The 22,882-nt window shown below is 46.6% G+C and overlaps 1 protein-coding gene across 2 annotated transcripts in view; it reads left to right on the top strand.

The window, feature by feature from the left end:
* LOC144786218 (palmitoleoyl-protein carboxylesterase notum2-like) overlaps positions 1-21,814 on the top strand; it is a 60,384-nt gene extending 38,570 nt beyond the window's left edge. For both annotated transcript variants that reach the window (XM_078665245.1, XM_078665246.1), the window contains one exon: positions 18,323-21,814. In XM_078665245.1, the coding sequence (XP_078521371.1) occupies positions 18,323-18,578 (256 nt within the window). In that variant the 3' untranslated portion in view covers positions 18,579-21,814. The remainder of the gene's footprint in view (positions 1-18,322) is intronic.
* The last annotated feature ends 1,068 nt before the right edge of the window (positions 21,815-22,882 follow it).

The raw sequence follows: 22,882 nt of genomic DNA on the forward strand, positions 1-22,882 counted from the left end.
TTTAATGTCTGATCCAGGGGGCGGAGAGCGGCAGCTTTGAAGTGTGACGGGAGGCACAGACAAATGGTTGTTTGTGATGTTGCTTGTTTTGTGCACGCGCTTTGCTCAAATGAACTGTGCCAAATCCGCCATTGGTAGACTGTTCTTTTGCCCAATTACTATAATCTCAGCCAGCAATGCGCAAGCGCATTGGCAGGCCAAGACCTAAAAATGGAAGCAGCTTTAAATTGTGCACCTTTAACTTTTGAAGGTTTCTTTTAGGTTGCAATTGTTGGTGAAATAAAACCAATATCAAGGGATGTCTCCCCATGCTCTCCAAACGCAACATGTAATGTGAGGTTACTTAACAATATATCCTGCAAGTAGACAGTGCATCACCCCCTCAGCATCAGTGCAGCACCACTTCAGCACCAGTCAGCATCACTCAGCATCACTTAAGCAACACTGCTGCAGCATCACCTGAGCATCACTCAGCAGCACCTCAGCAACACCAGAACAGCATCACTCAGACTCAGTGCAGCCCCACCGCAGGATGACCTCAGCACCAGCGCAGCACCACCTCTGCACCAGTGCAGCACTACCTCAGCATCAGAGCAGTATTACCACCTCAGCATCAGCGCAGCACCACCACACCATTACACAGCGACACCACAGCATCACTCATCATCATCTCTGCACCAGTGCAGCATCTCCTTAGCATCACTCAACCTCACCACAGCCCCACCACAGTATCAGTGCAACACCACCTGAGCCCCAGCGCAGGACCATCTCAGCACCAGCGAACCACCACCACACAACACCACCTCAGCATCAATACAGCACCACATATACACAAGTGAATCACTACCTCAGCATCAGTGCAGCATCACAACCGCAGCATCAGCGCAGCACTAGCACAGCATTACTCAGCAACACAACAGCATCACTCATCACAAACTCAGCACCAGCGCATTATCCACTCAGCATCACTCAAAACCACCAGAGCCCCACCTCAGCTTCAGGACAGCACCACCGCTGCATCAATGCACCACCATCAGCACAGCACCTATTTAGCACCAGCGCAACCCACCTCCGCATCAGCACAGCACCACCTCAGCCCCAGCAGAGCACTACCTCAGCAGCAACTCAACACATATGCAGCATTACTTCAGCATTAGTGCAGCACAACCTCAACACCAGTGAAACATAATCTCAGCAACCGCACAGCACCAACTCAGCACCATTTGAGCACCTGCACAACATCAGCTGAACACCACCAAAGCATCACCTCTACATCACTCAGCAACATCTCAGTATCACTCAGCTCACCTCAGCACCAGTGAAGCACCACCTGAGCACCCGAGCAGTACCATCTCAGCATCAGCACCACCTGAGCACGCCCACAGCACTGCCTCAGTACCGGCGTAGCACCACCTAAACATCAGCACACCACCATCTCAGCACAGCACCACCTCCGCATCCATGCACTAACACCAGCACTGCTCCACCTTAGCACCAACACAGCTCCACCTCATTAGCAACTCAGCACCAATGCAGCACCACTTCATCATCAGTGCAGCATCACCTCAACATCAGCATATCATCACCTAGGCACAGCACCAAGTGAGCATCACTCAGCACCACCTGAGCATCAGCCCAGCACCGCCTGAGCACAAGGGCAGCACCACTACAGCATCACTCAGCACCACTGTATTTCTCAGCACCACCTCAGCATCAGCAGAACCCTGCCTGAGCACCACCACAGCACCACCTGAGCATCAGCACAGCACCATCCCAGCATCAGCACTACCTCCTAATCAGTGCACTACCACCAGTGCAGCACCAACTCAGCATCAGCCCAGCACAACCGTAGCACCATCTCAGCACCAGTGCAACGCCACCTCAACTTCAGCACAGCATCATCTCAGCATAGGCACATTACCACCTCCTCATCAGTGCACCACCAGCACAGCCCCACCTAAGCACCAGTGCAGCCACACCTTAGCAGCAACTCAGCACCAATGCAATACCACTTCAGCATTAGCACAGCACCAAATGAGCATCAGCACAGAATCATCTCAGCACAGCACCAACTCAGCATCCCTCAGCACCACCTTAGCACCAGCGCAGCACCACCACCTAGGGCAAGACTCAGCACCACCACAGCATGATTCAGCACCACCAAAGCATGTTTCAGCACCACCACATCATCACTTAGCACTACCTCAGCATCACTCAGCACCACCTCAGCATCAGCACAGTACCACTTCAGCATCAGCACAGCACCACCTGAGCACCACCACCTCATCAGTACAGCACCATCAGTGCAGCACCACCTCAACGTCAGCACAGCGCCATCTCAGCATGAGCACAGCACCAACCTTGCATTAGTGCACCACCACCAGAAAAGGCCCACCTCAACAGCAACTTAGCACCACAACAGTATGACTTCAGCATCAGCGCAGCACCACCTCAGCATCAGTGCAGCAGCACCAAAACACTGCATCAACTCACTATCAGTCAGCACCACCTACGCACCAGCTCAGCATCACCACAGCACCATCAACTCAACATTACTCAGCACCACCACAGCATCATCCAGCACAGCATCACTCAACACCACCACAGCAGCACCTCACCATCTGCACAGCACCACCTCTGCATCAGTACACCACCACCAGCGCAGCACAAACTCAGCACCAGCGCAGCCTCACCACAGCATCACCGTAGCACCAAGTGAGCAACAACTCAACACCAAAGCAGCAACACTTCAGCAATAGTGCAGCACAACCTCAGTACCAGTGCAGCACAAACTCAGCATCACTCAGCACCACCTGAGCACCAGCACAGGATCACTTGAGCATCACAAAAGTAGCATTCAGCATTACCTCAGCATCACTCAGCACCACCTCAGTACCAGCGCAACACCACAGCTGCACTAGGACAGCACCACCTTAATGCAGCAGCACCTCAGTATCAGCACAGCCCCACCTCAGCACTACCACAGCATCACCTCAGCACAGCACCACCTCAGCATCAGCACAGCACCATCTCCTCATCAGTGCACCACCACCAATGCAGCACCAACTCAGCATCAGCCTAGCACCTCAGCACAAGCGAAACACCACCTAAGCACTAGCGCAGCACAACCTTAGCACCAGCGAAGCACCACTTCAACATCAGCACAGCGCCATCTCAGCATCAGCACAACACCACCTCCGCATCAGTGCACCACCACCAGCTCAACCCAACCTCAGCACCAACACAGCCCCACCTCAGCAGCAATTAAGCACCAATGCTGCACCACTTCAGCACCAGCACAGCGCCACCTCAGCATTAGCATAACATCACCCCAGCACAGCACCAATTCAGCATAACTCAGCACCACCTGAACACCAGCTCAGCACCATCTGCGCACCCACACAGCACCACCACCTCAGCATAACTCAGAACCACTACGGCATGACTCTGCACCACTGCAGCATCACTCAGCACCACCTCAGCATCACTCAACACCACCTCAGTATCAGCACAGCACAGCCTCAGCACCAGCACAGGGCTACCACAGCACCAGTGCAGCACAGCCTCAACTTCAGCACCATGCCATTTCAGCATCTACACAGCAACACCTCTGCATCAGTGCACCACTACCAGTGCAGCCCCACCTCAGCACCAGCACAGCCCTACACAAGCAGCAACTCAGTCCCAACAATGCAGCACCACTTTAGCATTAGTGCAGCACCACTTCAGTATCAGTGTAGCATCACCTCAGCACAGCACCAGCTCAGCTTCAGTCAGTGCAATCTGAGCACCAGTGCAGCACCACCTGAGCACCCCAGCACAGCACCACCACCCAGCATCACTTAGCACCACTTCAGCATCAGCGCAGCACCACTTTAGCATCACCAGAGCACCACCTCAGCATCAGCACAGCACTATTTTAGCATCAGTACAGCACCACCTTCTAATTAGTGCAGCACCAACTCAGCATTAGTGCAGCACAACCTTAGCACAACACTACCTCAAAATTAGCACAATGCCATCTCAGCATCAGCTCAGCACCACCTCTGCATCAGTGCACCACTACCAGTGCAGCCCCACCTCATCAGCATTACTCAGCATCACTGCAGCACCACTTTAGCATCAGTGCAGCACCACCTCAGCATTAGTGCAGCATCATCTCAGTACAGTACCAACTCAGCTTCACTCAGCACCACCTGAGCACCAGCGCAGCTCCACCTGAGCACCAGCACAGCACCACCACCTTGTCATGGCTCAGCACCACCACGGCATGACTCAGCACCACAATAGCATCACTTAGCACCACCTCAGCATCACTCAGCAACACCTCAGCATCAGTGCAGCACCACCTCAGCATCACCAGAGCACCACCTCCTAATAAGTGCAGCACCAACTCAGCATTAGCTCAACACCACCTCAGCACCAGCACAGCACCACCTCAAAATCAGCACAATGCCATCTCAACATCAGCACAGCACCACCTCCGCATCAGTGCACCACTACCAGCCCAACCCCACCTCATCAGCATTACTCAGCATCACTCAGCACCAGCACAGCATCACTCAGTGCCACCACAGCATCAGACCCAACACAACATCGCCTCAGCATAACTCAACACCACTACAGCATCACCTCAGCATCAGAACAGCACCTCCTCCGTATCAGTGCACCACTGCCAGTGCATCACCAACTCAGCATCAGTACACCACCACCTCAACACCAGTGCAGCTCCACCTCAGCACCAATGCAGCATCATCTCAGCACCACTTCAGCATTAGGGCAGCACCACCTCAGCACCAATGCAGCATCACCTCAGCACCAGCATAGCACCAACTCAGCATCACTCAGCACCACCTCAGCGTCACTTAGCACTACCTCAGTATCACTCAGCACCACCGGACCACCACCTCTGCTCAACCACACCAGCAGCTCAGCACTAGTGCAGCACCATCTCAACACCAGCACAGCATCAGTGCAGCACCACCTGAGCATCACAAAAGCAGAATTCAGAATTACCTCAGCATCACTCAGCATCACCTCAGTATCACTCCGCACCACATCAGCACCAAGACAGCACCACCTCAATGCAGCACCTCAGTATCAGCACAGTACCAGCTCAGCACCACCTAAGCACCAGCACAGCACCATCTCCTCATCAGTGCACCACCACCAATGCAGCATCAACCCAGCATCAGCCCAGCACCAATGCAGCACCACCTTAGCACCAGCACAGCACCACCTCAACGTCAGCACAGCACCATCTCAGCATCAGCACACCATCTCTGCATCAGTGCATCGCCACCAGCTCAGCCCGACCTCAGCACCAGCGCAACCCCACCTCAGAAGCAATCCAGCACCAATGCTGCACTACTTCAGCACGTGCCCAGCACCACCTCAGCATCAGCATAACATCACCCCAGCACAGCACCAACTCAGCATCACTCAGAATCACCTCAGCAGTAACTCAACACCAAATCAGCACCACTTCAGCATTAGTGAAGCATCACCTCAGCACCAGCATCAGAGCACCACCACCGGAACAGCCCCACCTCACACCATCACACCAGTGCAGCCCCATCTCAGCAGCAATTTAGCGCCAATGCAGCACAACTTCCGCATCAGCACAACATCACCTTGGAATAAGCGCAGCATCACCTTAGCACAGAACCATTTCAGCATCACTCAGAACCACCTATGCACCAATGCAACACTACCACCTCAGCGTTTCAAGCACCACAGCATCACTAAGCATCACCTCAGCACCACCTCAGTTTCACTCAGCATCACCTGACCTTCATCTCCGCACCAGCAAGCCATCACCTCAACATTGCTCAGCACCACCTCAATCTGCCCCCGGAGTCTAGCATCTGTTGATTTTCCCCTAGTGTCATTTCGCTGCTCATGTTGTAATTCAGGTACTATTTTCCAACCTCCACCCTCCCGTTGTCTATATCCTCTCCCATAACAAAAAAAAGCTATAACAAACAAGCATTAGAACATGCAGGAAGAAGTTGCCAGCATTGCAATGACAAACAAATAGAAGACATTTTTAATGTTATTTCTTTTTTTAATAGGGTTGTTCAGTTGTACATAATGTCTTCGTATAATATATAAAGTAACAACAATGCTTGGAACACTTTTTTATTATAATTTTCAACATGCTGCACAGCAGCCATAATGCTCTACAACATAGCTTAAAGACATTAGTAAAGCCAATAGCACTGGCTAAACACTTATAAGGTCCCAAAGGCGAGACCTATTGGCTATGCCAATGCTTGTTTCACAATGTGGCACTCTCCATCAGCTGCTGCACAAACATTATAGCACAACCGATCTCTGATAGACAGCCTTGAAAAAGCTGATTTGCACAGCAGCCTCGAGCGAGACATGTTGTCTATGTTGAAAACATGTTTTCATTCAAACTGAGACAGGGGGCTATGTTCAACATCTGTACTCATCAGGAAAGTCTCAGGAACTGTTTCACATTTCATATTCTTCATATTTCTAAGTGATACAATTTCCAGGATTCAAAATTAACTGTGGACTGTACGCCCCAATGATACCTTTAAGTCAAATGCTGTCAGTGCAACTCTAATCAACAATACTGACTATATTCACTCTAATACTGAATGTGGTTCTGTTTGGGCAAGATTAGTCCACATACTTGTCTGATTCAATTTCATTTAAACCACCCACCTGTTGCTAGGGTAAACTACAATTATACAGCCCTTACCTGACTGTGTGTAGCCCCGATATCGAATGGCACCTAATAGAGCCACAGGGGTGCAAACTGGTCCCTTTCCCTCTGATTAACCACCCACAGGGCCAATATCATCGGGGAAGGTAAAGCAGCAGGTTTATGGTGTCACCCAGTGATGGTCCCAAATCACTGCAAAAGACCCACAAAACCAGCTTATTTTCAGTATGTGGTCAGTGCTCCAAGAGGCTAAACATTATATTGCCTGGAACACCGAAAATCATCATATCAAGGATTTCCAGATTCCCAATGTTCCTACTCATAACATTCACAAGCCATAATCATAGCATTCACCAAAATATTCACTATATAGTAGGGATGCCCTATATGCTTAAAATAAAATATTATTTAATCTTTTTTTTAGTACTCTGCCCTCCAGATGTGAATTCAGATTCTGTATTTTTTGTTCCGCTCCCAATGAACACCAATGTAAGAAAATAGATCTAGGGCACTCATCAGGCCTACTTAGCTTAGAGGCAATGTGTAATGTATTTATGCAGTACTAAAACATTAACAAAGTCCTAAAGCAAAACACTAAAAATCTGAAACTGAATTAGAAAAATAGGGTGAAATTTAACAAACAAAATGACACTAAAACTACAGAAATACAATGAGGAAAATGGAGATATGATTTTTTTAAGTTTTAAGTAGAAACAGCACCAAGAAGCACAAAGTGCAAATGATAGTCAATGGTCGCAGTACAGCAGGACCTAGGCGGACTTTGACCGTGTCCATGATGGAGTACCGTTCGGCTACACTAACCACGTTCATCCTGTTCAAAGATTTTACCTTTTGATTTTACTCCTTTAAATCCCATTCCGCCATAGGAGTGTACTTCTAAAGCCTCCCAGGATCTCCCGGGAGTCACTTAGAGACTCACAGGGTGGCAGTCAATTGGCAACAGGAGAGTCCAGTCCAGTTACCACTAGTCAACTGGGTAGTTGCGGGAAAACGCATGTTGCAGTTTTTGTGTCTCTGTAGGTTTAACAGGAGGTTAGCCTTAAGACCCTTGGAGTCCACTTCTTTGTCCTATGTCTAAGAGATTGAGCTGGGCAAGTCCTCCAGGGCTCTTTTCAGGTTGCAGACAGCAGCTTCAGTCCTCTTCTTTTCTTCCTTAGGTTCAAGAGTGTTCTGAAGTGGGTGCCTGCAGGTGTTACATTTATGCCTTGCACAAGCTAGCTGGTTGGAATGACCTTGGGGAGGCCCTAACCAATGGGGTGAAGGGTTACTCCAGTATTGGAACTTTCATAGATTCCCATGGCTTGTATCATTCTCCGTCGTCGGAATGGGAGCCTCGCTAAATAATAAATACCATAGCAGTAGGTACAAAAGAGAAAAAAAGGCCTAGGCCTCATCTCATTTTGTAGCATGTCCACCTCTTTTTGTAAAAGAGACCAAAAACATGCAACAACCAATCAGATTAACCTCACCCCATAGAGCACTCCTGAGAGAGCCTCAGATGTTCTACCGCACCTTGTGCTAAGGGAGTCTCCACTGAGCTCTGCTCAGGTTTCTCTACAACTTTTGGATTTCAACTATATTCTCTTGAGTATGTCAGATAAGGAAAGGAAAGCTTTATTTAAGACCTGTGCTACTTGTTCTAAAATAAGGCTTTATATTGAAGACAAGCATAAGGACTGCAATTATTGCTTATACCCTGATCACAAGGCCACTGATTGTAAAATCTGCAGGACCTGCTCTACCAAGACTCTGAGAGACAGTGAAGGGCGACTTTTGACCTTGTTACAGAAGATGAAGTCACGGAAAGAGGTCATTTTTAGTGACAGTGAAGATTCCTCCTCAGCAACATCTTCAAGGAGGTCTAAAAGTGGGGTAGGTCTTCCCCTTCGAATGAACCTCCTGCTAAGGCCTCTCAAAAGACCGCTGATAGGTCCAACAGGCCCAAGCCCCAAAAATCTCCTCACCGAGGTGTAAAGAAGAGGGAGGGACTTGTTCCTGAGGTACTTTCTGCACAGAAGGTGAGCCATGGACCTTCTACTGCCTCTCCACCAACTAAAAAGGCAAAACTTTTCAAAAAACCAACATCTGTACCTCAGGAGGGAAAATCGGAGAAGAAAACCCGTTCTTCAACGACGACATCATCAGGTACGATTTCAGCTGCGTCGACGGTCCCGTCGTCGAGTGCTTCGCTGACAAGAGCTTCTCCGACTACAGCTTAGTTGACGACTTCGTCGACGCTGCAGGTTCCTGTCACAGTATCGTCGACGATGTTAACAACCTCGACGTCGACAACAATGACGCCGACGGTGGTGTCGACGACGACGATGTCAATGACAACGGCTATGATGGTACTGACGTCGAGCTCGTCAACAGCACCGTCGACGATCAGTCCATCGTCGTCGACGATCCTTTCTCTGACGACTATTCCTTCGACGACAACATTGTCGACGATACAAAAAGTCAAAATCTCTATTAAAAGACACCAAATTACACCGGAAATGACATCTCCGCGGAGGGTGATACCATTACCTCCAACATTGCTTTTGGAGGAAGACTACTCAGCGTAGAAAGATGGTCCTTATGGGGATGCATGCAGTCTATCCCAGCTCCAGGTGAAATACCAGGACTCAGATTCTGATGATTATTACTTAGAACAACAACAATTCCCTCCTAGGGATAGGCCTCAAGAACAATCACATCAAGGTATGGTGGCCATGCCGTCTTCGCTTATAAGTGACTTGCAGATCATGTTGTTGGATTATAAGAGGAGATTTCCTTCTCAAGCCTCTGAATCCATGCAACCGCCACCACTGCCACCACCGCCACCTCCGTCTACTTCTATGGCTCAACCGCCAGAACCAGAACCTTTGGAAGAACGGCAGAATATCATCACGGACAGGATGATGATGATTCCTCAGATGATGACGGGAATGTTGAACATGTCCCAAATCCATATAGGGAATAGGACGAATATATAATTCCAGAACCTGCTTCATCATCACCAAATCCTATAGATTCTCCTCCAGCAGACATCGGAGGTTTCCATAATCTTATGGAGAGAGCTTCTAAGAGATTTGGCCTTCCCATTCCGGTAGTACAATCGGACTGTTTTCTCTATGATTTCAAGGAGCCTTACAGAAAATCTATCTGTTCTATCCCCATTGTAGAGCACGTATGGAGTGAAGGAATAAAGCTGATTCAGTCTCCAGCTACGGTCATTCCTGTTCTACCGCGACTGGGGAAAAAATATAAGGCTCCTGATGATAGTCCCATTTGCCTGATTGGTCAAACGAAGCCGAACTCTGTTATCTCTCAGGCGGCTCAAAAAAAATCAAAGAATCTATCTGCACCACTTACCACACTCCGGATAAGGAGGGCAGGCGCCTTGACAATGTGGGCAAGAGGTTTTCCTCTATGTCCAGCCTCCTGGTTAGAGCCTCCAATGCACTTGCAAATTTGGGACGATATGATCGCCAAATGTGATGCGATTTGTCTCCATTTATGAGTCAACTGCCGGACAGTTCCAAGGCTGACGCAAAGAAGATCCTTGAGGAGGGAGACCGATCTTCCTCATAAATTATCTATTGTGCGATGGACATTGCCACAACTGCTTTTTGCGCCTTGGCAGGTTTGGCTGTCCTAAGGCGGCAAGGCTGGCTTGGGGTTAGCTGGTTTCGCCCTGAGGTGCAAAATAGAATTTTGGATTTGCTGTTTGATGGAGACATGCTTTTTGGCAAGCATATAGACGACGTTCTACAAGACATCAAGAAAGACACAGAAAAGGCAAGATCCTTGGGCACATTACAATATCGGAAAGTGCCTTTCCGAGGGGAAAGAGGAAAAAGTTTTTCTACCTACAGAGGAGGATACCAACAACGCTATGCCTCCTATTCACAATCTTCGCAATCATACAAACCTCAGTACTCTCAACACCAAGGTCAGTCGGCGTCTTTCTCTCGCCAACCTTCAAGAGGTCGACAGGGGCATCAGGGGGGAGATTCCTCTAAACGCCAATAGCGGCTTCTCGGCTCTGTCTACTGTTCCTTCACCCCTGGTAACATCAGTGGGGGGCAGGATATCACAGTGTCTCCACAGCTGGAAGATCATAACATCAGATCGGTGGGTCCTCAATAGCATCCGGTTTGGCCACACATTAGAGTTTCAAAACCTCCCACCTTTCAGAGCCCCTCGCGCCACCAAATCAAAACATCTACATCTCGTACGTCTTGACGCTCATCAACTGCTCATCAAAGGAGCGATAGACCCAGTACCCCTATCTCAACGAGGAGAAGGGTTCTATTCCAGATTTTTCCTGGTTCGCAAGACGGAGGAGAAATGGCGCCCAATCTTAGACCTGAGGGAGCTCAACACCTATCTCATAAAACTGTTGTTTCAGATGGTATCCCTTTTGCGTCTTCTGAATCCAGGAGATTACATGGCGACTGGATCTCGAGGATGCATACTTCCACGTTCCGATCCACCCAGCTACCAGGAGATTTTTACGCTTCACAGTAGCCAATAGCCACTTGCAATTCAAGTTCCTGCCTTTCAGGCTCAGATCCGCTTCGTGGATATTCACAAAGGTATTGGCCCCGGTGGCAGCTTTTCTCAGAAAGCAGTCTCTACACGTTTTTCCCTACCTAGACGACTGGTTGATAAAAGCTCCCTCTTCTCAAGTAACTACAAAAGCTGTCAAAAGTTGCATTCAGCTTTTCAATCATCTGGGTCTTCAACTCAACAAGGACAAGTCGGTCCTTCTCCCATCCAGGTCGGTCAAATTTCTAGAGTCCATTCTGGATACGAGGTGCAGCAATGCTTTCCCATCAGAGAAAAGACAGAAAAGGCTGATTCTCTCTGCCCGCCAATTGCAAAGAAGACAATCTCTGTCGGTCCGCCTATACAAGTCTCTCCTAGGATCGATTTCATCCTGCATACCCTTAATTCCGCATTGCAGACTGCGTATGCCCCCTTTGCAGGAACAGCTGGACATGCAATGGCTCCAGGCGGAAGGCACGTTTGACAACAAGATAATGGCCACTCCTCGAGAGAATCAGCCAATTGGTGGACGATCAAAGACAATATCTCAAAAGGTCTCACTTTCAAGATTGCTCAATCTCCTTTGGTTCTGACCACGGATGCCTCGCTGGAAGGCTGGGGAGCTGTTTTGCAAGACCTACAAGTGAGAGATCACTGGACGCCCGAACAGCGTACTCTCCACATCAATCTTCTGGAGCTCAGGGCAATTCGTTTGGCTTTGCAGGCTTTCCTTCCGAGGATTTGGAATTCCACTTTCCTGGTCCATACGGACAACACGACGGCCATGCATTACGTGAACAAACAAGGCGGAACGAGATCTCAAGTTCTTTCAAAAGAGGCGCAGGAGATATGGGAATGGGCAATTCTCCCAAAAATCTCTCTCTCAGCAGAACATCTCCCAGGTACCCTCAACACGACAGCAGATACATTGAGTCATCTGAAATCAGTCTGTCACGAGTGGGAACTGGATCAGGACACTCTCAATAGGGTCTTCACACGTTGGGGCATTCCGTCCATAGACCTGTTCGCAACCCCAGACAACAGGAAATGTCGGTTTTATGCAAGCAGGGATCACCATCACGGCTCGTTGGGGAATGCTCTTTCGATGGCCTGGTCAGGCGCATTTGTTTATGCCTTTCCTCCAATTCCTGTGATTCCAGGGCTACTCAGGAAACTCAAGACAGAACCCTGCACAATGATTTTAATTGCACCGGCGTGGCCCTGCCAATTCTGATTCACAGAGCTTCTCCTGCTCTCTCAAGATCAGCCGGTTCACCTACGTCCCATTCCATCTCTATTGACAATGTCCCAGGGCCAGGTGGTGCATCCAGATCCAAGCTCTCTCCAGTTGACAGCGTGGCTCCTGAGCACCGAGAATTCCAGAGTTTAAATATCCCTTAGGACTGTAAAGAAATTTGAACTCAAGCTTGCGCACCAAGTACAAATAAGACCTATTGCGCAAAATGGAAACGTTTCTGCTTATGGTGCCACAGAGAGAACCTCCATCCGTTCTCTTCTGCTCCTCATCAGATATTGCCTTACATTCTATCTCTGGCTAAGCCAGGCCTGGCACATTCCTACATCAAGGTACACCTGGCGGCTATTTCTAGATTCAGGCGGACAGCCTCTGGTCCTTCTCTCTGGTCCGCTAGGATTGTCAAACAATTCCTGAAAGGTCTTTTTAGGGTTTTCCCTCCAGTTCGGCCTCCGCCTCCAATGTGGCAACTCAACTTGGTTCTGGCTCATCTCATGAGACCTTTGCTTGAGCCTATTCATAGAGCGGATCTGAAGTTTCTATCATGGAAGGTGGCCCTCCTTTTAGCCTTGACGTCAGCTAGGAGGGTTGGGGAACTGCAAGCTCTCACCATTGAGGAACCTTTTTTGCAGTTCAAAAACGACACTCTAATTCTACGAACAAATCTGAAATTTATTCCAAAGGTCCCTTTGGATTTCCATTTGAATGAACCTGTAGTTCGAAAATCTTTTTTCCCTCGACCTACGTCTCCAGCAGAAAGGTCTCTTCATTCCTTGGATGTCCAGAGATGTCTGAAATTTTATCTTGAACTCACAAAGGATTTTAGGAAATCTTCACAACTCTTTGTTGCTTATAGTGCTCCTCGAAAAGGTTTTCCCCTTTCAAAACAAGGAATCTCAAGTTGGATTTCAAGTGCAATTCACTATTGCCACCAAGCGGCGGGTAAGCCGTTAGAAAGTCATGAACGAGATCACTCCACAAGATCAGTTTCATCTTCTGCTGCTCTCTTCGCTGGGGTTCCTATCCAGGACATTTGTAGGGCAGCTACATGGAGCAGTGCCCACACGTTCACAAAGCGCTACTGCTTGGACTCTTCCACAAGGAGTGAGGCGGCAGTCGGACAATGTCGGTTTACTTCTTATGAAAGTATGAATACTGAGGTATTTCTATATTTATGTCACAAAATGTGCTTTATTGCTTACTGCTAGCTACTCTGATACAAGCTATGGGAATCTATGAAAGTTCCAATACTAGAGTAAGAAAACAAGTTACTTACCTGTAACTTTGATTCTCCAGTATTGGTAACTTTCATAGATTCCCATGCGCCCACCCCCCTCCCCTGGGAAAGCTCAGCCTTCAGCAAATGTGGTTACGGTCACACAACGGCTATGAAAATCTGAGGCTCTCTCAGGAGGGTTCCATGGGGTGAATCTAATCTGATTGGTTGTTGCATGCTTTTGGTCTGTTTTACAAAAAGAGGTGGATATGGTACAAAATGAGACGAGGCCTAGGCCTTTCTTTCTCTTTTGTACCTACTGCTATGGTATTTTTTATTTACCGAGGCTCCCATTCCGACGACAGGGAATGATACAAGCCTAGTGGGCCTGCAGCACTGGTTGTCACACCCACTTATGTAGCACTTTAAACATATCCCAGGCCTGCCACTGCAGCATGTATGTGCAGCTTTAAATTACCGTGTCAACCTGACAAATTAAACCTTTCGCCAGCTCAAACCTTCCTTTTGGACACATGTAAGTCACCCTTCGGGTAGGCCCCGGACAGCCCATAGGTCAGGGTGTAGTTTATTTAAAAAGTAGGGCACCCACTTCTTAGTTTTAAATGTTCTGGTAGTGAAATACTCAAATTCATTTTTCACTACTACAAGGCCTATCTCTCCCATATGATAACACCGGAGTTACCTTATTACACTTAATAAGCTGTAATTTCCTTATGGGAGCATGCAACAAGTTCATGTTTGGTGTCTTTAGAACTGTAATGATAAATCCTATCTTAAGGTGAAGTGGGATTTTTAGTTACAATTCTGTTAGGATGGGAGAGCAGAGCTGGGCCTGGGACCAGCCCTACTTACACTTGAATAGGCTGTGTCCTTCCTCCACACAAAGGGCTGCATACTTAGGGGGCGATTAGAATCGCGGATGGACTTGAGTCCGTCCGCGACCCCAGAGTAGGAGGGAACGTCCGCATGGGCTGCGGCGTTCCCTCCGTGCAGATTAGGATGTGACCACCAGGGTAGCGGTCACATCCTCTATCTTTAACATTGCAGCGGGTGCAGCTTCCAGCTGCACACGCCGCAATGTTAAAAATGCATGCATCGCATTTGCGTGCACAAAGCGGCAGGCACCGCGCGGTGCCTGCTGCTTTGTTCACGCAAATGCAGGGGGTACCATAGGTACCCCCCAGAGGGCACCCCCCACCCCCCTTCACCCAGGGGGCCCGCAACGGGCCCCCTAAGTGAAGGTCCATATGCTTTTCCACGGCGGAAAAGCCGCCGCGGAAAAGCATACATTTTACACCATTCTAATATGGCTGGTGGTGTCTGATAGACACCGCCAGCCATGTTAAAGCTTTTCCGCCGCGGTCGGAAGGCGACCGCGGCGGAAAAGCTGCAGACGGAATGCCAGACCCACCAGCCATCCTAATATGGCGGTGGGTCTTTCTAGGCTCCGCGGCGGTTTTCCTGAATCCTCCGGGCTGGCGGTGGCTTCCGCCGGCCCGTAGGATGTGGGAAAACCGCAATCATAATAGGCCCCTAAGTCATGAGTTCGGTCAGGGAATACCTGGGGAGTTCAAAGGGTAACCTTTAGAAGCTTCTCTTGCTTCAAAGAAAGGCCCAGTTATAAAGAAGAGAATGTAGCCTTACGGCTAGAGCGGTCTGCCTCGAAGCTGGGGAACTGGGTTCGAGTCTCAGCAATGACGCTCAACATCCTGTGATTCTCGGCAAATCACTTAATCTCCCATTGCCTAACAAAGCTGAATGTATGATTTATTCAGCATTCTGTCCATCATTTGTTTGCGTAGCACTTTTCACCCTAATTTGGATGGGTATGCCCAGACGTGGGTACCTTGCTTACTTGGCCACTGGATTCAAGCTAGCCTGGCTGATGAAGGGTAATACCCAGAAACCGGTCCCAGGATGCTTGTTTCCGGTCCAGGAAGGACCTGGCTTGGCACTTCGTTCTGGACTGTTCCCATGAGGCACAGGATCAAGACTAATTTGCATATGGCTGGGTCTAAACTGGGGTGGCATGGTGAGCAAAAGAACGATGGATTTAACCCTGGTCTTTCGACTGGGGCATTTGTTTGCGTAGCACAAAAATGAATGTGTCCTTCTGTAATGAAACTGGTGCTATGTAAAGCGCTCTGATACCCGATGTCTTGGGTCTAGTTCGCGCTATATAAAACTCGGAAAAAAAAATAAAATATATATATATACCAATCCAGCCCGTCTCCAGTGTGCTTGCCGCACAGAAAGGCACGCAGACAGCGAAATTAGCACTTCGAGGCAAGTTGTTCTTGAAGCTGCTGAATTTTATTTCACAACATGTGGGTAAAAAACTGTCATCAGACGCGTTTCGGGCACGTCCGTGCCCTTGCTCACTATATATATATATATATATATATATATATATATATATATATATATGTATATATATATCAAACAACACGAGTGCACACCCCACTTGGGTTTTCAAGGACTTTGAACAAGGTTTGAAACCAGACAACTCACCAGAGTAATATATGGACTACATCGCCCGGCAGGCCAGAGTCATGGCCACGCCCATTGGGGCGGGGAAGAAAGCGGTGAAATAGTGATGCCGAAAATGCCGGTTTCATTTCCGTGATGTCCGCCATCCTCTGAAGAAGTGCGTCCCTCGCACGAAACGCGCCAGGAAAGGACAACAGGTGCCTTGTTGTTTGCTGCTGTGCTTGTCCTCGCATGAATAAATGATGACATACTGAAACTTACCTGGTGTTTGGTCCTCTTACAGCAGGCAAACTCGTGTTGTTTGATATATATATATATATATATATATATATATATATATATATATATATATATATATATATATATATATATATATATATATATATATATATATTGGACCCCAGACACTAACTCTTCAGTACAATTTTGGACTTGTGAATACTCTGCCAGGAAGAAGGACTGATGTACTTGGGAAAGGACTTCCACTCTGCTGGACTGTTGCTCTGAAGGACTGCTGCCCTGCTGTGTGTGCTGACCTGCTGCCCTCTTGCCTGGGTGAGAATGACTGGTCTTGCATCTGTTGAACCACGGACCTCGGGTGACTCCAAGGGCTAGTTGGCTAGCCTCCTGACTTGAGCCTCAAGGGCATGACCCCATCACCTAGACTGTGAGTTTGCCCTTCCAAGTGGTGCCACCGCAGCCATGGAACCTTTTAAGTGGGCCTAAGACGCGCAGCCTATTCAGAACCCCCACTGTGCAATGCATTCTCGGCACATGCCCTTGCATTCCAATTCAACATCAGCCTCAACAATGATGCCGAATGCTACATCGCAGCCTTGCAGCTCCTTGGAACTAACGCATCGACCGACAACTCGATGCATTCTCGAAGCTGGATTTTGTATCGGAAGCCCTCGCTGACAGGATCCTCGATGACGGTGCAGGCCCTCATACTGCAGCCTCCTAGCACCTCAGAACCAACGCTTCGCTAAGTCTGCACAACGTGGACTCTCGGATCGCTCCGCAAACCAGGATTCAGTGTACTTTGTTCAGCGGGCGTAACTGGGTCCCATCGCAGTCGGCCCCAACTTGTGACTTTGTCTTGACCATCCACAATTGGCACTTGGTGCATTTTGGCACCATTTTTACTGAAATAATTAAACATGCATATCTTCAGTTCTAGTAATTGGATTTTTGTTATTGTAGTCTTGTTTCATTTATTGAAAACCACTCTATTTTTCTGATCTGGGATCCTCTTTATGCTGTGTTTTCATTTTATTACTGTTTGAAGTGTTGCAAAAATACTTTACACGTTGCCTCTAAGTTAAGCCTGACTGCTCTCTGCCAAGATAACTGAGGGTGGAGAACAAGTTAGTTTAGGGTTGTCTTGTGCATCACTCTGACCAGATTGTGACTGCTGCTTGACCAGGGCTCACACCCCAGTCAACCAACCACCCATTTTCTTACAAAGATCTATTTATTGGTGACATGTAATTATTTACAAGGAAGTATTAGGCCTGTCAAAATGAGTTATTTTAACAGTTCGAATTTGCAGTTAAAACCTTCACAGCAAGGTTAGTGTTGGCTGGGCTGTAGACATGTTCACATTGTATCTGTAGAGCACGGCAGAATAGGTGCCCACTTTTGACATTGTACTTACAGGCCCTGGGTACACTGTGGCACCATATTCTAGGGACATATGTGTCAGTTAAATATGCCAATCAGATATATACCAATCTCATTGTGTTTAAAGGGGGAGCACAGTCACGTTACTATTGGTTAGCTGGGGTAAAGTGCAAAGAGTTCTAAGGTCAACAAAAACAATTAATGCAAAAATGTGGGGGAATATCACACAAACGATGGTTATGTCTACCAGTAAGCAAATGTACTAAATGCATTATTGTTCGTCAATATACTATTATGTAAGTGAAAGTAGCATTCTATTATATTGTATTACACTAGAGTTGCCTGATTAGCTTTTTATATATTTCACCAGATGAATTATTACATATGTTAATGTGAGCAATATGCAATGTATTCTTTACTGTAGAGCTCTTACCCTACACATTCCCTTTGTTTTGTTGAACAGCAACTGGCTACAGACCCAGGTGAAAGGTCATTCTGTGGCTAGAGCGTTACAATGCTGGGAGCGGAGTCTTTCTGAAAACAACAAAACGGTCAAGGCACCTGCTCGCGGCTGCTCCTTTCACTTGATCGACAACTGCCCGTGGCCCCAGTGCAACCCAACCTGCCCGGCCCTGCACGACCCCATCACAGGAAAAGAAATAAGCATCAGGCAAGTTCTGCAGAAGAAGGACGTCGATTATCACAGGAAGGGTTCTTAAAAGCAAGCGGATCACAGCTCTCTGGTGGAGATGTTCAGTAATGGCGGCTAAAAGAAGACTGCTGCTATCTCGGTGCATTAAATGTAGCTCTTCTGGTCACGTGAAAGTTTGCAATATCAAGGAAAGGTCAAAGGGCTACATTAGAGTTTGGGGAAAGATTGGGCACACTGAAGTGTTAGAAGTGATTTGGTGATCACGTGATTTCTGTTCCCGGTCCTGCTCTGCATCGCACCGCTGCTACCCCAAATAAGTGGAACACATTTTTTTTTCCTTTGAAATGTCCATGTTGCCGTAAACAAGCCCCTTACGAGGCCTGCCCGTGGTTATTAAATGAGTGAATTCAAGCCAAAGTCTCAGCCCAATACCTTTATAGGCAAAATAGTGGAATAGAAATGAATCTGCACAGGATAGTGTGATGATATATTTGTAACGTTAGTTCTTGAATATCTTCACGTTATGCGGATAATCAGTCTAAATATGGTCTTTTACAGTATTTAAAATAAGCAAAAATAAAAAAAATACAAGTAGCCTGATTTGTAACACGCTCACAGCAGGCATAAATGAATATGTAAAAAAACTGAAAATAGTTTTTGATCTTTTTTTAGATATTTAAGATAGTCTCTTTGATTATTTGCTATTTAAATATACATTGTAAATATACACTTTTTTGTATGAAAAGTTAAACAATTATTCTGAAGGAATAATTAGGTGGATGTATGACGTGGTCATAGGCTAGAATTTCATATTAATCAGGTGTTTTTGCCAAGCCCCCTTGAGTAAAATAATTCACTCTCCATCCAAAACATCAAAACATTCTCACAAATCTAATAGAAATATTAAAATATTGTGAGGGCGATAGGGCTTAAGAGCATTTTCTAAAATAAATGCAGGCAGAAAAAATTATACTTTGCAGTGATTTTCACATTTTTAATACATTAATTAAATGTCAGGTATTAGGCAGGTGAGCCAAGTATTTAAATTGAGAAATGAGGTTGGGCATCTTGAAAAAAAGCGCCAAAACTACATTCTGTGTTATTGTTTTAATCACAATAAATACAGTAAAGGTGTCTAAAAATATATGGTAAGCGGAGGAGCTTAAATGTGTATCAGACTATGGTGGAGAAGGGAAGAGGTTTTTTTTGCAAAACTCGTGTACATTGCTACTTTTTATCATCTCATATTAAATATTTTAGATTTCAGACATTGCATTGATGGTAATTTTCCCTTAAAAACACACATTTTCCATGCACACTATCAAAAAGCTACTGCTTTTCAAAGATGATATGAAATGGCTGATAAAGTTCCAGTCCTCTGTGTCTTGAGCAGGCTTGCACTGCCTGAATTTCCCATTGTCCCCCCGCATATCTTACCCCACAGTTTGAAGAGTACCACGCTGTACTGGGCACCGTAGCAGTACTTTGGATGTACTTTTGATACAGTTTGCCTGCAGTTTGCCTTGTCTTTTTAGCATCTGGCTAAATGCAGCTTTGGCTGACTGTACCAGTGTTCCGGAGATTAATAATACTGACTGAGCCTCGGCATAGTGTGGATGGTTGCACTAATATTGACTATTGTGGCTCTGGTGATTTGACTATGGTGATTTTCCATTTAATGATTTGACAATCTTGTTATTCGGCACCACTACGTGCCTACTGTGTGCATTAGAGCCATATATTGCAAGCAAGATGTGTTGTATTTAATATTGCTTGTTTACGGTCTGTTCATGTTGGTACCACCCCATAATATCTTTTAAACTAGTGACAAATGGGGCTCCTGCTTTTTTTATTTCGTCCCTAAGCCTAATATAGTAAAGTGTGTCCTTGTTTGGGTTCAATATGATTCCTAATCCAAAAAATGTCAAAATGTATACAGGTTTTTCGAGATGATGTATTTATATATATGTAAGTAAATATTTTGTATATTTATGATTATATGAATTTAGTATGTTGTATAGAGACATCTCATTTGAGCTTTGTAACTTAGAAACAGTGGTTTTTATCAGAGTTACATATAAAAAAAGTATTTTAAAGCAAAACATTTGTCCGATTTTTTGTTCAAAGTTATTATGTAGTATGAAGTAGCATTTTTAACTGCAAAAGCATTGCGTGTAAGGACATGTGGAGTGAAATGGTGTGAAAGGCTGGTTTTGTGATCAGTAAACCTGAACGAATTTCTAATCGCAAGGGAAGGGGGAAAGACTGAATCTCTGACATAAATACTAAGTAGGCATAATGCACACCATTTCGGTGTGTCTGGTGTCCCACACTTCCGTAATAAGGATCGCGAGGGGAGGGGCGTCCTCCGAGAACATTTAGAAAAACTGGACACATTTGTGCATGTCAGAACACAATTTTCTATAAACTGGCTAAAAGTCTAAAGGTGCTGAAATATTTTCCGGTCCACGGAGGAGCTGGCCTGGCACTTCGGTCTGGACTGTTCCCATGGGGCACAGGGTCAAGACTGATTTGCATATGGCTGGGTCCAAACTAGGGTGGCATAGTGGGCAAAAGAACAATGGATTTAACCCAGATCTTTTGACTTGTGGGAGAATGTTTGCATTGTCAGCATTCCTTCCATCATTTGTTTGCTGTAACAATTTTTGCCCTAAGTGGGATGGGTATACCCAGACGTGGAACCCTTGCTCACTGTGCCACTGGTGACATACCCTGAAACAGGTCCCAGGATGCTTGTTTCCGGTCCTGGGAGAACCTGGCCTGGCACTTCGGTCGGAACTGTTCCCATGGGGCATAGGGTCAAGACTGATTTGCATATGGCTGGGTCCAAACTGGGGTGGCAAAGAACGATGGATTTAACCCAGATCTTTTGACTGGGGAGAATGTTTGCATTGTCAGCATTCCGTCCATTATTTGTTTGCTGTAACACTGAAATATTTCAATACTTTGGGCCACTTGCACCAAAACGTCAGTTTGCAGTTTCCAAATTGTGAAGCTTTGCAATTCTCAATTAGGAAATCACAAACAGCCATATTTAACAATGTCTCAGACACTGTTTCCGATTCCCACTCTTTCCAAATGTGGCACTGGGAAGGGTTATACTTTGTGAAAACTCTAACAAATGTGATATAAAGAACTTTTACATTGTGAACTCAATAACAAACGTGTTAGCATGGAGCTTTTCATTGTTTAACACCTCACACAGACCTCTTGTAAAAATGGACTAAAGTTGCCTCGTATTCATTTAAATTGTATGTTTAATATTTACTGGTGTGTGAATTAAAGTGCTTGTTTAAAGTGACAACACTGGCTGGATATTGATTTATGAAGTGTTAGTATGTGGGTGCAGAGTTCTGAGGGCCTTATTTACAATGAATTAACGCAGCACTGTACCACCAGCCATTTGGCTGCCCCGCAAGCGTTAATTCCGAAGCACAGCGATGCATCATATCTACAATGATATGACAGAACCCTTTGTCCTCCGCTGCGCTGGTGCACAATTAGCTGCCATGTGTTGACGCAGGAACCCTTGCACAATTGTGTAAGGATGCCTGCAACATGGGATGATTGTTTATGTGCAGGAAAGTGTCCCTTCCTGCAAATAACCAATCTGAAATGGTGTTTTTCAACTTCTATGTGTGCTGCATTAGTAGACATAGAAATTGCAAAATGTCATTTTTTTTACTGATTGTTTTTGTGCAGGAAGGGACACCTTCCTGCACATAAACAATCACAAGAGGTGATTTCTTCTGATTATGTTTGCTGCAGAAGGCAGCACACATAGAAAGAGAGAAATACGAGGAAAAATTAATACATTTCTCCTTGCTGCGCCTCCCTACGCCTCCCCTAGGAAAGCGTAGCATTCAGATGCATTTCCAGGTTCACGATTTCTCATAAATCTGGAAATGTGTCAGGTTCCATGAATTTTGCATGGGAACACCCACAGCATCACCAATGGAACGCCTCTTTCACGCAAAGTGCTGCGTTTAAACTGGCCATGTTTACAAGGACAGGAAAAGACATGCAGGGTGGCTTTTTGTGCCATTGTAAATATGGGGCATCAAGATGCGCTGCCGGTGCATCACAAAAAGTGATCCACCCGCAGCGCAAGGGACTTGTAAATAAGCCCCTAAGTTTATAACCCACAACTCCTTCCTGAGTAAGCGTTGGACTGCTCTGCCTCAGTACTAACAAGGTTGGTGCTCAGAATGGGCCCAAAAGGTAGCTCTGGGACACCAAAGGTAAAACACTCCATGAAGTCCAGTAACCTCTGGTTGTCCTGGGGCTCCCTTGCCTGTCTCATTCCCACATGAACTGCTGTGTAGGTGTATTGTAATTGCCCACTGTCCC

The sequence above is a fragment of the Lissotriton helveticus genome, chromosome 10 (genome assembly GCF_964261635.1).
Source record: "Lissotriton helveticus chromosome 10, aLisHel1.1, whole genome shotgun sequence".
Taxonomy (NCBI): Eukaryota; Metazoa; Chordata; class Amphibia; order Caudata; family Salamandridae; genus Lissotriton; species Lissotriton helveticus.